General features: G+C 41.5%; 1 protein-coding gene and 1 pseudogene across 1 annotated transcript in view; one reads left to right on the forward strand and one right to left on the reverse strand.

Annotated features, from left to right (window-relative positions):
- Positions 1-16211, forward strand: part of STARD9 (StAR related lipid transfer domain containing 9) — a 130092-nt gene that overhangs the window by 51944 nt on the left and 61937 nt on the right. Inside the window, exons 4-7 of the mRNA XM_060148443.1 lie at positions 8958-9074; positions 10571-10603; positions 10693-10754; positions 12855-12967. Of these exons, the coding sequence (XP_060004426.1) occupies positions 8958-9074; positions 10571-10603; positions 10693-10754; positions 12855-12967 (325 nt within the window). The remainder of the gene's footprint in view (positions 1-8957; positions 9075-10570; positions 10604-10692; positions 10755-12854; positions 12968-16211) is intronic.
- LOC132531218 (voltage-dependent anion-selective channel protein 1-like) lies at positions 7108-8788 on the reverse strand (annotated as a pseudogene).

The following is a 16211-nucleotide window of genomic DNA, read 5'->3' on the forward strand; positions in this document are numbered from 1 at the left end:
CTCCGTGGCATGTGGGATCTTCCTGGACCAGGACTCGAACCTGTGTCCCCTGCATTGGCAGGCGGATTCTTAACCACTGCGCCACGACGTAAGCTCTGTGGTGATCATTTTGTGGTATATAGAAATGTTGAATCATTATGTTATATACCTGAAACTAATATGTCAATAATACCTCAATTTTTTAAAAAGCCTGGGAAAAAAGAGAAATGTATGAAGCCTTTCTGTGGGAAAGTATTAAGGGTTAAGAACTTCATGTATTTTATTGGCTAGGTAACCTCTCTTTCAGTTACATGATTTTCATACTTATAGAAGGGAAAGAATGATCCTTAGGCCCTAGCAAAACCGATAAGACATGAAGAAAGAGTTTACAATTTTTTTTACATTAATGGTTTCTGAAGATTTTTTAGAAATGAATATTTAATAAGATGGAAGGTAGAAGTTTTTTTAAAGGTATCTATGTGAAGTTGGGGCATATTAACTATGGTGTCTGTATTGGAATATCTGTTTTCCAAAAGTCCATGGTTCTTTTAAAGTACATGGGAGTACCAGCGAGAATGTTAACTCTTTTGAGTACTCCTTATACCAAAAAATGGAAAAAAATAATATGTAGTAACAATAACAACAAAAACTAGCACAGTAAAGTTTACTTTGTGCCATTGTTCTTAAAGTTTTACATGTATTTACACAGTTAATCCTCTCAAAAACCCTGTGCGTTTTAGGTGCTCTTTAATCTCCATTTCAGAGGTGAGGAAACTGAGGGAAGGTTACTTGCCCCAGGAACCAGATTTCAAATCCGTTAAGTTGCGAAGCCTGTGTTCTTAACCATTAAACTATAACTGTAGCTATTTAGAGGAAGGCAAATTATTCTAAGCCCTTTCCCCAACTCCAGGCCGCATTGTTATATTTTGTACATGAATACTCTCTTCAAATAATAGGCCCTGAACCCTAGTTTTCTGTACTGCTGCCACAAGTTTGGAGATAGGATGGGTCAGTAGATCCACAAATAGTACCAGCTGTACCTCACGGTCTCTGTGTGATGAGAAGTAAAAGTAAGTACAACTCTGGGCTACTTGAGGTTTTCCTAGCAGCTAACAGCGCTAGTGAAAACATATGTTTGAATAGTTTCCAGAGTTGTCTAGAATTATTTTCCAGTTTAAAGATGCCTACTAACACACGGTTTTTAGATTTATTATTTTTTTTACATCTTTATTGGAGTATAATTGCTTTACAATGGTGTGTTAGTTTCTGCTTTATAACAAAGTGAATCAGTTATACATATACATATGTACCCATATCTCTTCCCTCTTGCGTCTCCCTCCCTCCCACCCTCCCTATCCCACCCCTCCAGGTGGTCACAAAGCACCCAGCTGATCTCCCTGTGCTATGCAGCTGCTTCCCACTAGCTACCTTACGTTTGGTAGTGTATGTATGTCCATGCCTCTCTCGCGCTTTGTCACAGCTTACCCTTCCCCCTCCCCATATCCTCAAGTCCATTCTCTAGTAGTTCTGTGTCTTTATTCCTGTCTTACCCCTAGGTTCTTCATGACATTTTTTTTCTTAAATTCCATATATATGTGTTAGTATACGGCATTTGTCTTTCTCTTTCCGACTTACTTCACTCTGTATGACAGATCTAGGTCCATCCACCTCATTACAAATAGCTCAATTTCATTTCTTTTTATGGCTGAGTAATATTCCATTGTATATATGTGCCACATCTTCTTTATCCATTCATCCGATGATGGACACTTAGGTTGGTTCCATCTCCGGGCTATTGTAAATAGAGCTGCAATGAACATTTTGGTTCATGACTCTTTTTGAATTACGGTTTTCACAGGGTATATGCCCAGTAGTGAGATTGCTGGGTCATATGGTAGTTCTATTTGTAGTTCTTTAAGGAACCTCCATACTGTTCTCCACAGTGGCTGTATCAATGTACATTCCCACCAGCAGTGCAAGAGTGTTCCCTTTTCTCCACACCCTCTCCAGCATTTATTGTTTCTAGATTTTTTGATGATGGCCGTTCTGTCCGGTGTGAGATGATATCTCATTGTAGTTTTGATTTGCATTTCTCTAATGATTAATGGTGTTGAGCATTCTTTCATGTGTTTGTTGGCAGTCTGTATATCTTCTTTGGAGAAATGTCTATTTAGGTCTTCTGCCCATTTTTGGATTGGGTTGTTTGTTTTTTTGTTATTGAGCTTCATGAGCTGCTTATAAATTTTGGAGATTAATCCTTTGTCAGTTGCTTCATTTGCAAATATTTTCTCCCATTCTGAGGGTTGTCTTTTGGTCTTGTTTATGGTTTCCTTTGCTATGCAAAAGCTTTTAAGTTTCATTAGGTCCCATTTGTTTATTTTTGTTTTTATTTCCATTTCTCCAGGAGTTGGGTCAGAAAGGATCTTGCTGTGATTTATGTCATAGAGTGTTCTGCCTATGTTTTCCTCTAAGAGTTTGATAGTTTCTGGCCTTACATTTAGGTCTTAAATCCATTTTGAGCTTATTTTTGTGTATAGTGTTAGGGAGTGATCTAATCTCATACTTTTATAGATTTATTTTTAACTAACATTTTTCCCTCCTTGAAATGTCCCTTTTACTTCTCACTTATCAATAATTTTTTTTAGTAGTTATTTATTTAGGCTGCTTCAGGTCTTAGTTGCAGTACACGGGATCTTCATTGCAGTATGTGGGATCTTTTTTAGTTGTGGCACGCGGCATGCTTGTGGGATCTAGTTCCCTGACCAGGGATCGAACTTGAGGCCCCTGCATTAGGAGCATGGAGTCTTACCCACTGGACCACCAGGGAAGTTCCAACAATTTCTGATACCTGTATTTGAAATCAATACTTATTTCATCATTTTGAACCCTTTTTCATCCTAAATGGAAATCACAGTTTTTGTTGTTGTTGTTATGAGTCTACTTGGGGCTCAGAGAACATAGTATATAATAGAAAGAACTACAGAGCTACCAAAAACAAGCAAACAAACAAACAAAAAATCTATCAGTGAAAAGTTCCTATAGGAAAATACAGCGCAATCATTATTCTTGGACCTTAAACAGTCATCATGAAATCTCCAGAGACATAGTTGATTCTAACTGCTTTTGAGAAGGGTTTGTCTGCTAAATGTCGCTGATATCAGGGAAGTCCATTCCTTGAGATTTATCTTGTCGATGTTCTTTTTAAAAAATAGACTTTATTTGTTAGAGTAGTTTTAGGTTTACAGAGGAATTGAGCACAAAGTGCAGAGAGATCCCGTATACCTCCTGCCCCCAAACTATCAACATTGCACACTATTGTGGTACATTCGTTGCAGGTGGTGAACCTACCTTGACTGATATATCACCTAATGTCCATAGTTTATATTAGGGTTCATTTTTGGTTTTGTTCATTCTTGGGTTTGACAAATGTATAATGACATGTGTACACCATTATAGTATCATAGAGAGTAGTTTCAGTGCCCTAAAAATCGTGTGCACTCCACCTGTCATCTGTCCCTCCCCCAACTCCACCCAATCACTGATGTTTTTACTGTCTCCATAGTTTTACGTTTTCCAGAAATTCATATAGTTGGAATCATACAGTAAGTAGCCTTTTCAGATTGGCTTCTTTCACTTAGCAATGTGCATTTAAGTTTCCTCCATGTTTTTTCATGGCATGATAGCTCATTTCTTTTTAGCACTGAGTAATATCCTGTCATCTGGATGTACCACAGTTTACACATTCACCTATTGAAGAACACCTTGGTTGCTTCCAAGGTTTGGCAATTATGAATAAAGCTTCTGTAAACATCTGTGTGCAGCTTTTTGTGTGGATATGTTTTCAGCCCCTTTGGGTAAATACCAAGGAGCATGCTTGCCACATTGTATGTTAAGAATGATATGTTTAAATGGAATATTACTCAGCCATAAAAAGAGTTATTTGTAGTGAAATTGAGTTATTTGTAGTGAGGTGGATGGACCTAGAGTCTGTCATACAGAGTGAAGTAAGACAGAAAGAGAAAAACAAATGCTGTATGCTAACACATATATATGGAATCTAAAAAAAAAAAAAATGGTTCTGAAGAACCTAGGCGCAGGACAGGAATAAAGACGCAGATGTAGAGAATGGCCTTGAGGACATGGGGAGGAGGGGGAAGGGTAAGCTGAGATGAAGTGAGAGAGTGGCATGGACATTATTACACTACCAAATGTAAAATAGATAGCTAGTGGGAAGCAGCCGCATAGCACAGGGAGATCAGCTCGGTGCTTTGTGACCACTTAGAGGGGTGGGAAAGGGAGGGTGGGAGGGAGACGCAAGAGGGAGGAGTTATGGGAACATATGTATATGTATAAATGATTCACTTTGTTATAAAGCAGAAACTAACACACCATTGTAAAGCAATTTTACTCCAATTAAGATGTTAAAAGAAAAAAGAATAATATTTTTATTTTATAAATAAAAACACAAAAAACTGGCAAAATGTCTTCCAAAGTGTCTGTACCATTCTGCATTCCCATCGACAATGAATGAGATTTCCTATTGCTCCATATCCTTGTCAGCATTTGGTGTTGTCAGTGTGTTGGATTTTGGCCATTGTAACAGGTGTGTCTGGTATCTCCTTGTTTTAATTTGCAACCCTAATGACATATGATGTTGAACATCAAAAATTCTGGTTCGTAGTTTCAGTTGCCCTTAGGAAATGAGTATTGCTAGGGATTTTGGTTTGGGCTTCAGGTGTTGTGAGTCCCAGTACAGAAGCATCCAGTGGACTATCCCCTATTTAGCACATCCTTAAAAAGACTGGAAGTGCTGTGTCACATAAAATTAACCTGTCTGTTGAATGCTTTCTTCTGTTTATATTCCAGAAAAAATAAAGTTACACTGCTCATCTCTCCTCCTGAACTGGACCCTCTAGCTTTAGATTGCCTTTTGGTGATTTATTTTAGCCTTCAAACTGTTCTTGGTATTCATATTGAGCTGTTTCCATCTGCTTCATTATAATACCACAGTCAGAGTGAACCACGGTGTCATCTGGCTCTGTCGTGCTCTATTTAGGGCTGTGGTTTTTCCTAGCATTTATGATGAGCTAAGCCTCACAGTTCTTGAAGAATGGAATCTGAACTTTCTACCAGTTCCACGTTTGGAGCCTACTAGTTTTTCTTGTTCACATCTTTTACTGTTGAGTGAAAATGGTATCTTCAAAGATGTTTTTCATAAAACCTCCAGGTGATTATTTGAATTTGGATAAAGACATGGGCGGAGTAACAGTCTGCTGTCTTCCTTTACAATCCACTGAGCTCATTCTGCTCTGCTGTGCGAGTGGTGGGAAGAAATAACACTTTCACTAGATGTGGCCTTGCTCTGTCTGCACCTCTGTTTCCACTTTCTTCTGGAGCACTAGAAAGAAAGGTTGAGTTTTGGGGAACATTTCCAACTAGTAAATGGGTAGCAGCCAACTCAAGTGGTCTGGTGAAGAGAAATAACCTCTCCTTCCTTCAGTCCCTGGGAATTTTACCAAGACAGATGTCAGGAGGCAAAGAGAACTCTGCCCAATTTTCAGTTTTGCTAATATAGAGGTGAATGAATGGCGAGTACAGAGCTGGGAGGGAGATTGGGGAAGGGGGTGGGAATGGCCAAGGTCCAAATCTTTTACCACTCCCTGGGTTATTTTGGCCCTATGCCTAATATTAGAAGCACTAAAAAACAAACAAAACAAAAATAGTTCATTGGTCAAGAAGCATAACTATAGCTGCTAAAACACAATAGGGTAGTATAGTCTTAGGTCAGCAACTGCTATCTTCGTTCCCGTGGTCCCTAGTTACGTGTGTTATCTCACTTAATCTTCACAACAAACCTGTGATATAGTTACAAAATATCCACTTTACTGGGAAAGAAACGGAGGCTTACAAATTTTAAGTAAAATTTTGTGGGACCATACAATTGTATGGTTCCACAGCTATGAACCATAAGAACAGTATTCCAATTTGGAACCAATTTGGAACCGTATCAGGAGATTCACAGAATTTAAGGGAAAGTAGAAAAATGAGCAGGAAACCATGGGGCCCTAGGTAGCAGGGAAGCCAGGCAAAGCCGTATCACAGAATAGTCTGATTTGAGCACCACACTTGGCACTTGTGTGTTCAGGATGTAGTACTGATGGACTCTCGATGCCAACAAGGAGAATTTATTCCTTTGTTTTTGTGTCATTCTGTGAAAATTCAAGTGCAAGCACCTAGTTGGCGGGCCTCATTTCACATGTTCGTGTTCTAGCCACCAGGAGGTGGAGACGGTTTCCTGGACTATTTGGCTTCCGTCGGGGAGGGTTGGGCCCTGCTTCCAACCAAGACTGACACAATCAGGTTCCCCCCGCAGGTAGGAAGAGTATTTGGATGCTGAGTAGCAGCAATACAGAGGGTAAATGCCCACCATACCAGCTGTGTATGTAGATGTCTCTGTGGCATTCTGCTGAGGACTGGTTCAGCTGGAAGCTATGCCTTCCCCATAAGCCAGGCTGTTTTGTCCTGAGCCTGGGGTCTGCCTGACAGAGTCCAACAGGACTTTCAGACACTACACAAAGTATAGGGGTTTTCATAGGAGGACCTCTGGCTGTTTCTGATTCATTAAAGCTGACCACTACAGAGATGAGTGACAGTGGAAGCAGTCAGCTGTTAGGATCAGTCTGAAGAGGCAGCATGTAGAAAAGGGCCCCATAGGGAAAACACCTCCTTAACTTCTGGGCTTAACTGATTCTCAGTGTGGTGTCTTGAGACCCTGAATTTGTGTGAATTGTTACTGCGCAGTATTTCATTGTAGCTTTACCTGATTAACCATATTAAATTTTTTTTTTTTTTTTGGTAATGGGAAGGAAAAAGAATTAATGTACATGGTTTTTCTTTACTAATTTGCTTGCGTGTCTTTGCCTTTCCCCCAGACTCTTTTTGCCTTAAGGTTAGGGACCATATATATCAATTTTGTGTCTTTAATGTCTAGCCTTGGGCCCGGCATATAGTAAGCACTTTGAAAAATATTTGACTGACTAACTGAATGAATGAATTTTCCTTAGCAATCTTCTTTTTTTTTTAAGGTTTCAGTATTTTATTCAAGTTTTATTTTTAAGTGATGTTAATTATAGCATTTGAAGGGGAGGAACTAATTCCATACAAAATGGAAGACTCTAAAACGTACCCGTTAAACTGCTAAAAAATAAACTGAGTGGCGAGAATACAACAGAAGTTCATTTTAGATTCTGAGTGTTGTCCCCATGTGATTACAGTTACAGAGACTCTTCCCAGCTTGCAGCTGGAGCTCTTTAGAAGCTATTTCATACTCTGGTGCAAGGGCGAAAAAACACAACATGAGAAAAAACACAATTAAGTCCTGAATTATTGGCTTCATCACATCCGCCTTCTCCACCCCAAAATGGCACAAAAGAAACAGCAACCACGCCCCGCAGACTACTTTTTGGTGTAAAAGAGGTGATGGATTGCGGTGGAAAAAGTCCCTGCCTAAAAAAGTCCCTTTCAGATGAGTTTGTATACACCATCAAAGAGTCTCTCCTCAATCAGGGTAGGAAACCAAGGTTCAATTCTCAGGAAGTCACAATTTCATTCATTTACTCAATACGAATTTACAAATTACAAAGTGCCTGCAAATTATCAACTTCCACTTGCAGCCATTTCTAGGTAAAAAAGAAACCTGACATCTCTAGAGGGGCCAGCAAGCTCCCCCTCAAGTCTGCAGCTGAAAGGACCTTTTTTGAAATTGGGTTTCTTCTGTACCTCTGCAAGGGTAACACCCTAAAGCTGAATCATCTTTAACCTGGAAGTCTAACATGATATTTAGCGATACTTTCATCCCAGACATACAACATTAAAAGGTACGCTAAATTCTGAAGGTAGCTATGCTGCAAAATAGTTTAAAATTAAATGATTGTACAGTATTCATTTATGCTTGAAACTCCAGTCCTAGACCAAGCTTGTGGCCACCAGCGTTGACATTCTTGCCATCCAGCAGAACTGACAGTGTCAGTTTGATACCTGGCTTTAGGGTCTGAGTATATCCTAACCCTGTCAGGCTGGAGCTATTCACTTTAGCCAAGAAGCAGGCATCAGGGTCGATCTGGTACTTTGCTGTTATTCCGAAGTGAGTGTTACTGTTTCCTGCTGTCCAGGCCAGATTAACAGCAGTCTCCAACTTGTTCACTTCTGAAAAATGGAGCCGCCAGACCCTGTCCCATCATTTACATTAGTGTGAAGCTGGAACTCATCCGTCTTGTAGCCAACCACAAAGTTGCTCTGGGTCACTCAAGACTTTGCGGTCTCAAAATTCACCTGGTAGCCAGCCAGCCAGCCCGCCCTCATAACGCAGCACCAGAGCACCCCGGATGGAAGGCCCAGCAATGTTGAAATCGACATCACAACCCAGGTTGATATGTTCCCACTTGTACCCTGTCTTGATTTTAGCATTTTTTTCCCCAGTGTTTGGTGAGAAGGATGAATCGAAGGTCAGCTTCAGGCCACGTGCAAGCTAATCTTCCACGGTAATCTCCGTGCGTAGTGTGTTGTCAGTGTTCCATTTCTGCGTAAACGTTAGACCATATTTGGTCCATCTGTACTTGCTTTCCAGACTGCCCGTCACTTTGGTGGTCTCAGTGTTGGCTGAACCTGTAAGTTCCAGTCCATTCTCAGATTTTGTTTTCAAATCAAGTTTTATTAAGCCAAATCCATAGCCCTTGGTGAAGACATCCCTGGCAGATTTGCCAAGATCAGCATATGTGGGAGGCACAGCCATCTTCTGCTCAGAAGTGGTGGCAGTCAGCAATCTTTTTGTGAAACTGAATTGATTCTCATAAAACAGTGGGGAATTTATAGTCATGGATGTTTGAAACATTTTATATTATTTTAGGTTAAAAAATAATTTACAAGCTGCTGTGGGAAGAAGGACCAGAGTGACATGCTCTCTATTTTTATTGTTATAGGTGTTCCAGGATTTGGGGACTGAAGTACTGTCTGGAGCTGCCAAAGGCTACAACATATGCCTTTTTGCCTATGGGCAGACAGGCTCTGGGAAGACATACACCATGCTGGGCACCCCAGTGAGTATTGGGATTGGAATGCAGTATCTTCCTAAAGCCACAGGAAGCCTGAATCTTGCATTGTCCTTGCCACTGAGAGAGGATGTGAGTTTCATAGTCAGTCAACTTCAGTAAGATTTAATGGGTCCTATTCTGTATTAAGAATGCGTTTCTTCAGGCTCACAGACTTAGAGAACAAATTTATGGTTACCAGGGGCAAGGGTGGGGCGAGGGATAGTTAGGGAGTTTGGGATTGACATGTACACAGTGCTATATTTAAAATGGATAACCAACAAGGACCTACTGTATAGCACAGGGAACTCTGCTCAGTATTATGTAACAACCTAAATGGGAAAAGAATTTGAAAAAGAATAGATACATGTATATCTGTAACTGAATCACTCTGCTGTACACCTGGAACTCACACAATATTGTTAATCAGCTATATAACTTTTTATAAAATAAAAAGTTAAAAAAAAGGATGTTTCTCAGCACTTTAATTGAAAGGTAAACTTTGAATAATTTAGCCCCTCTTTATTACACCCTGAAGAATCTTAGAATTTTACAATTCCCTTTGATGACACAGACCTTGTCAGTTCTTCTGAATTTCTCATATCATTTCCAAGTTCATCACCTGTAGCTTTTTAACACCTTTGGTGTAGACAAGTCCCAGACTGAGTGTTAAGTGCTGGCTAAGGCCATGTGGATATGGGGCTATGTGTGTGTTCGATCTGAGTGTTCAGAAAGAAGCAGGAGAACCAGCTACTGGGATGGGAGCTTTCAAAAGTGTGTAGGACTTATGAGAGCCTTCCTTTATCATGGAAAATTGGGAGGGTAGAGTTCCTTAAGAATACCTCTTTGTTTTAGGCTTAGAAGTACCCTGGTGAGATGAACTGGTAGGGCAGGTGACAAATAACACCACACAGGGACATTCTCTAGGACGTTGTTCCTCCTGAAAGATTATCTCTGCTGCCATGGGCCCAGATCATTGCTTACTACGTCCATGTTTAGCCTGATTTTATAGATTTTAAATTAAAAGAAGAAAATTCCCAATAACCCAGGGGTGTAAAGCCCTTAACCTGAGTATAAGTTAGCACTGGATCCAAGATGAAAAAAGAAGCCGCTTCTCTCTAAATGTGTGTTTTGAACACCCATGTACTCTAGTCCTCCTGTGTGTGCAGGGTTAGGAGATAGGGTTCTGGGAGGGACCACCATGGTAAAGTGAATTCATCCAAGAAGGATGTAACCTTCTCTGCATGAAAGTATGTACCTGGGTTTGCTAGCTTCTTCTCTCTTCCTTCTTACGGCGGTGATCTGCCTCTCATCTGGTACATTCCTCCCATGAGAGTCTCCTGAGAGTACTGGCAAATAGAGTGTTCCACATACCGCCGGGGAAACTGCCTGAAGTGAAGAGGCTAGCACAAGGAGCCCACCCCTGCTGAGGGTGGGCCCTGGGTGTTGGGGGGAGAGCATCACCGTGAGTGAACAGTAATGCTTTCTTCTCTTCTGTTCTCCAGGCCTCTGTTGGGCTGACACCACGGATATGTGAGGTATAGACTCTCTTTTGATTGGATTCCCTCAAAGTAGGTCTTCTTTGTACACTCCCTTCAGTGAAACTCCAATCCTCTGGTTTGTGCAGGGTCTCTTTGTCAGGGAGGAAAACTGTGCCCCACTGCCTTCCTCCTGCAGAATAAAAGTAAGGTAAGAACCTGTCTGTCTCTGTGGCCTGAAGTGTTTCTGTTTCTACTCCAGAGCTGTCCTCTCCACTTCCATAGTCGCCCAGAGGAATGGAGAAAAGCCACAGCAGAAATATCTTGCAGTACAAGATGAAAAACTTACTTAGGTTTTAGGTTGTAGGAAACTTAGTTCCTATCCTCAGGCTTGACAAGCTGGCGTCTCCTGTGGACCAGCTTCCCCTGGCTAGCTGGTTTCCTTTCCTTTATTTTCTGTACAGTTTCATACTAGCTTTTGGGATTTCTGTTCCAGCCCCTCCTGGGTTGTTCTCCAGGTCAGTAGTTCCCAAACTGTAGTTCCTAGACTAGTGCTAGGAATAGAACGTCACCCCAACGTGACGTTTTAACCAGTCTGAACTGTAAATGTTGGCGGAAGGTTACCAATTGCCCTTAATTCTCTGTATTCTTTTTTGCTTTTGTTTTTGGTGTTCAATGTCCTTGTTTAAAAACATGAGACAGGGCTTCCCTGGTGGCGCAGTGGTTGAGAGTCCGCCTGCCGATACGGGGCACGCGGATTCGTGCCCCGGTCCAGGAGGATCCCGCGTGCCGCAGAGCGGCTGGGCCCGTGGGCCATGGCCGCTGGGCCTGCGCGTCCGGAGCCTGTGCTCCACAACGGGAGAGGCCACAGCAGTCAGAGGCCCGCGTACCGCAAAAAAAAAAAAAAAAAAAAAACATGAGACATAATTCACATACCATAAAATTCACACTTTTAAAGAATATATTTCAATGATTTTTTTTTGATATTTACAAGTTGTTCAACCATCATCACTATCTAATTACATAACATTTTCATTACCCTAAAAAGAATAACTGTCTGTCTGGGGTTTTTCTGTTTTGTTTTTTATAAATTTATTTATTTATTTATTTATTTTTGGCTGCGTTGGGTCTTTGTTGCTGTGTGCGGTCTTTCTCTAGTTGCAGCGAGCAGGGGCTACTGTTCATTGCAGTGCACGAGCTTCTCATTGCTGTGGCTTCTCGTTGCGGAGCACGGGCTCTAGGTGCGCAGGCTTCAGTAGTTGTGGCTTGCGGGCTCTAGAGCACAGGCTCAGTAGTTGCTCTGCGGCATGTGGGATCTTCCCGGACCAGGGCTTGAACCCGTGTCCCCTGTATTGGCAGGCGGATTCTTAACCGCTGTGCCACCAGGGAAGCCCAACTATATGTTTTTAAAATTAAATGATTGTGAACACTATTTTTACATTTTTTAAGTTTATAAAGTAAAAATTTGCAAACCTCTATGTGTATAAACATATACATGTATGTTAGGTGTTCTGTTGTCCATGAAATCTGGGAACCACTATTCTAAGAGATATCTGGAGTTCCTGTGTCCAAATATGAGAAGATTAAGGAGAAAAATTTAATAAGAAGAGTGTGCAGAGAGCAGCTTTGAACTGGAGCCTTTTTTTCTGACTGCTGGCTCCACAGGCAAGCATCTGTGTTCCAGTGAGGAAGACCTTTCTGTGAGAAGTCTGCTTTCTTATTTAACAAAATATTTACTGATTTTAATTAAGAATTGTAGCTGTGTTATTATTTTAAAAAGGCATAAAATGCCAGTAGATACCAATGAGACAGCATATCTTAAACAGAATCCCAGTGTATAAGACAGGTAAAATGAGAATTCTGCTACTTAAATTAGGAGTGGGGAGCAGACCCTTCTCACTTAGCTTCCTGTGTTGCTCAGCATGGCCCTTGAGATGCCTTCAGTGAATAATAGAGCTCAAAGATCACATTTGAAAACCACTTCAAGAAACATGCTTGTAGACTCTATGCTATGGGGGCCTGATCGAGGCACAGGCTGGTGGCAGCCTAAACCCATGGCTGAAATAGCCTCTTGAAGGCTAAACTTGAATCAGCACTGACACTGTAAACCTGAAACTGTGGAGTAATGACAGCCAATGCTCAAAACCCTATTGTACACATGCAGAACGAGACTCAAGGGGGAAACCTGGCGTGACCAAGGTCTTAGACTGTCAGAGCTAGAACTAGAACTAGGACCTTCTGATTCTTGGCTTAGTGTTTTTCCCACATTTTTTCAAGATCTAATTATATGCCTTTTTCTACATGTCTCTAGCTTCCTGGAAATCTATAATGAACGAGTGCGGGATCTGCTGAAACAGTCTGATCAAAAAAAGACCTATAATCTGCGGGTCAGGGAGCACCCAGAGATGGGGCCCTATGTACAAGGTGAGCTACTGTGGTCCTGGAGGTCTGAGACTAAACTGAAGCCTAGGAAGCTCTCCTGATGGTTGCTGATTCATTCAACAAACGTATAATGAATACTTACTATGTGCCAGCTACTGGTATTAGATGCCAAATAGGTACCAATAAGTAGAAAAGGCAGTCTTGCCCTCCCAGGCAAAGTTATACTCTTGTGGGGGTGAGTCAGAAAACAAGCACTACTTACAGTTGTAATAAGGGCTAATAAAAAGATAAATAGATACAGTGATGGCAAAGAACACTGGGTGGTGTAGGCAACCCATCTGCATGGTGTGGTCAGGAAAGCTTCCCTGAGGAGGTAACATTTTAAGCTGAACCTGGAGTGGATACAGGAGCCAGTTGTGTGAAGAATGGCGTAGCAAGAGGAAGAGTGTTTCGGGTTGAGGGAGCGGCATGGGCTAGAGCCCTGAGTGAAGGGCTTGGTGGTGTCAAGGGGGCCAGTGTGTCTAAAGCATGGGGAGTGAGGGGGAAAGTGACATGGAATAGGGCTGGGTCTGTGGTGCCAGGTCCAGCAGGGCTGGGACTGATTCCCAGGTCATCCAGTCTCCTTTTCGGGGCACTTTCTGTTCCAGTGGTGGTGATAGTCAGGGACAAGGGGAGATGTCAGACATGGAGCAGGGTCTACTTGCTGTTTCCTCATCAAGCACTGATACTTGGTGTTTGGTTCCATCTGTCTTATTCCATTAGGCTGAATCTTGCTATTAAGTAGAAACTGTTGGGTTCTTTTGTGGGGGAAGCTTATTTAAATCTTGACAAGGAGAGGGACATGAAAGATCAAGAGCTGGTCTCTTCTCTGATCAGGGCATGGCTAATGGATGACTCAGTAGGTGTGCCAGTCACTGATTCTGCTGAGTCTTTTCCCAAATGTTCCATCGTAATTGGCAGCCTGGAAGCAATGATGAAAATACCATTTACTTTGCTAGGAGCCAGTTGGAGATTCCTCTGTAAAACTCTGTGGATATATATTTCTGTGTAAAACAGTAATTTGAAGGCAGACCATGAGTGGATGCAGTAGTGCCACAGTTTCTCATATTTTAATTTATTTTTATCTTAATGTGCTTTTTGGGTGTGGGGGGCGGGTAGGGGGAGTAACTAGAGGAGACCTCAGATGTAGTCCCGATGTCTTCGTTGCACAGAAGATGAAATGAAGTCTGGAAGAAGTTAAGGGATGTTCCCAAAGTTGCACAGCCGGTTGGGGCAGGGTTGGAACTGGGAACCTTTTCTAGGACTGGAAGAGAAGAATGGGACAGAATCCTGTACATGGAGGAGACCTCTGATCATAGGTTCTTTGATTGGCATAGTACCTGAAACCCTGAGAATTCACACAGGGTGGTACAGCTTGGGTCATATACCCAGCGACAGGATCAGACTTAAATCTCAGGGCTCTTTTGGATACCTTCATGAGTGAACCCTTGTGGAGAGGAAGGATGCTTGGTAAGAAATAATTCTAAACCAGCAAAAATTCTCTTAGGTCCTTTGGGTTACATGTTTCTTAAAGTTGGTCTGGACTTTCTCAAATCATTACAAATACAGGTGGACATTTCTCTTATTTCCTAGTAAAGGAGCCATGAGCTCACATAGTATAGAGCCAGCCTTGGAAGCCGAGACCCTAAATAGTCACTCTGAACTTATTCCCATTACTACCCTCTGATGGCATTACAGCAAACTTTTTATTTTTAAAAATGTTTGCTTTCTTTATTCATTTAGTATTTGTATTACCTGCCAGTCTGTCTGTCTATCTTTCTCTATCTTCGGCTCATATATTCTGTGAATACGATTCCAAAGCAGAAAGTGGTTTCTGCTTTGAAACCAATTCTACAGGAATTTATTGAGTACTTGCTGGATGCCTATACTATTCAGGTTGCCATGGGGAAATATGAAAGATACAAGGCCTTTAAAGAACTTGTAGTTCCAGTTTAGAACTATAAGCCTGAACTTGATAGCTGCCTAAATCCAAGAAAAGAAAAGGGGTAGCCTCTTACTTTTCATTAAAGTTTATGAATTAGATGACAGATTAAGTTGAAATCTGAAATGTACAGGGCCCTGCCCAAAGCACACGTAAAAGTCCAATGGTTACAGGGTCTAAAGTGATATTTAAGTGAGACAAAGGCACTATCATATTTTTGCTTTGGTCTTTATCTTAATATACAGGGATGGGTACAAAGCAGGAGGTTGTTGGAAGAGGGTAGTTGGGACCCTGAAAAAAATTATTTTGTATTTTCTTTATACTCATTCTGCACATAACAGGAGTATTTTTGTGTGTTTGTTTTTTTAATTCTTACACCTTTTTTTCCTTGCCTTTCTACACTGACTAGGACCTCTAGTACCATATGAAATAAGAGTGGTAACAGTATTTAGTTTTGTTCCCAGGGGAAAGCTTCAGCATTTTACTATGGTGTTTGCAGTAGCATTTGTTGTTAATAGATACTCTTTATCACACACTTCTCAAACTATCTGTGAGGAAGGACCGGTTTTTAAAAAAATTTCCAATCCATGGCAAACAAATACTTTGATAAAATAAAGATGAATTACTAGAAAAAAAAGAAAAAGACATCTTAGTTATAAGCCCAAATTCTTCTTTATTAGATTCAAAAGATATAAAATTTGTAATATTGTTGTAAAGGTTTCTGTACCTGTCTCATCGCACATCAGTAACTGTTTGAGAACTGGCTCCAGTCTGTGCAGCAGCTTTGAGAAGCACTGCCTTAGCAGGTTAAGGGAATTCTCTTTTTTATCTTAGTTTTCTAAGAGTTTTTATTTTTATTTTATTTTATTTTTTCGGTACGCAGGCCTCTCACTGTTGTGGCCTCTCCCATTGCGGAGCACAGGCTCCGGACGTGCAGGCTCAGCAGCCATGGCTCACGGGCCCAGCCGCTCCGCGGCATGTGGGATCTTCCCGGACCGGGGCACGAACCCGTGTCCCCTGCATCGGCAGGCGGACTCTCAACCACTGCGCCACCAGAGAAGCCCAAGAGTTTTTATTTTGAAACAAACTTTCGAAAAAGTTGCAAATATAGTATAAAGAACTTTTTTTATTTTTACATTTTTTAAATTTTTGGCTGCATTGGGTCTTCGTTGCTGTACGCGGGCTTTCTCTCGTTGCGGCGAGCGGGGGCTACTCTTTGTCGCGGTGCACGGGCTTCTCACTGCGGTGGCTTCTTTTGTTGCGGAGCATGGGCTCTAGGCGTACGCACTTCAGTAGTTGTGGCAC

The sequence above is a fragment of the Lagenorhynchus albirostris genome, chromosome 1 (assembly GCF_949774975.1).
Source record: "Lagenorhynchus albirostris chromosome 1, mLagAlb1.1, whole genome shotgun sequence".
Lineage (NCBI taxonomy): Eukaryota > Metazoa > Chordata > Mammalia > Artiodactyla > Delphinidae > Lagenorhynchus > Lagenorhynchus albirostris.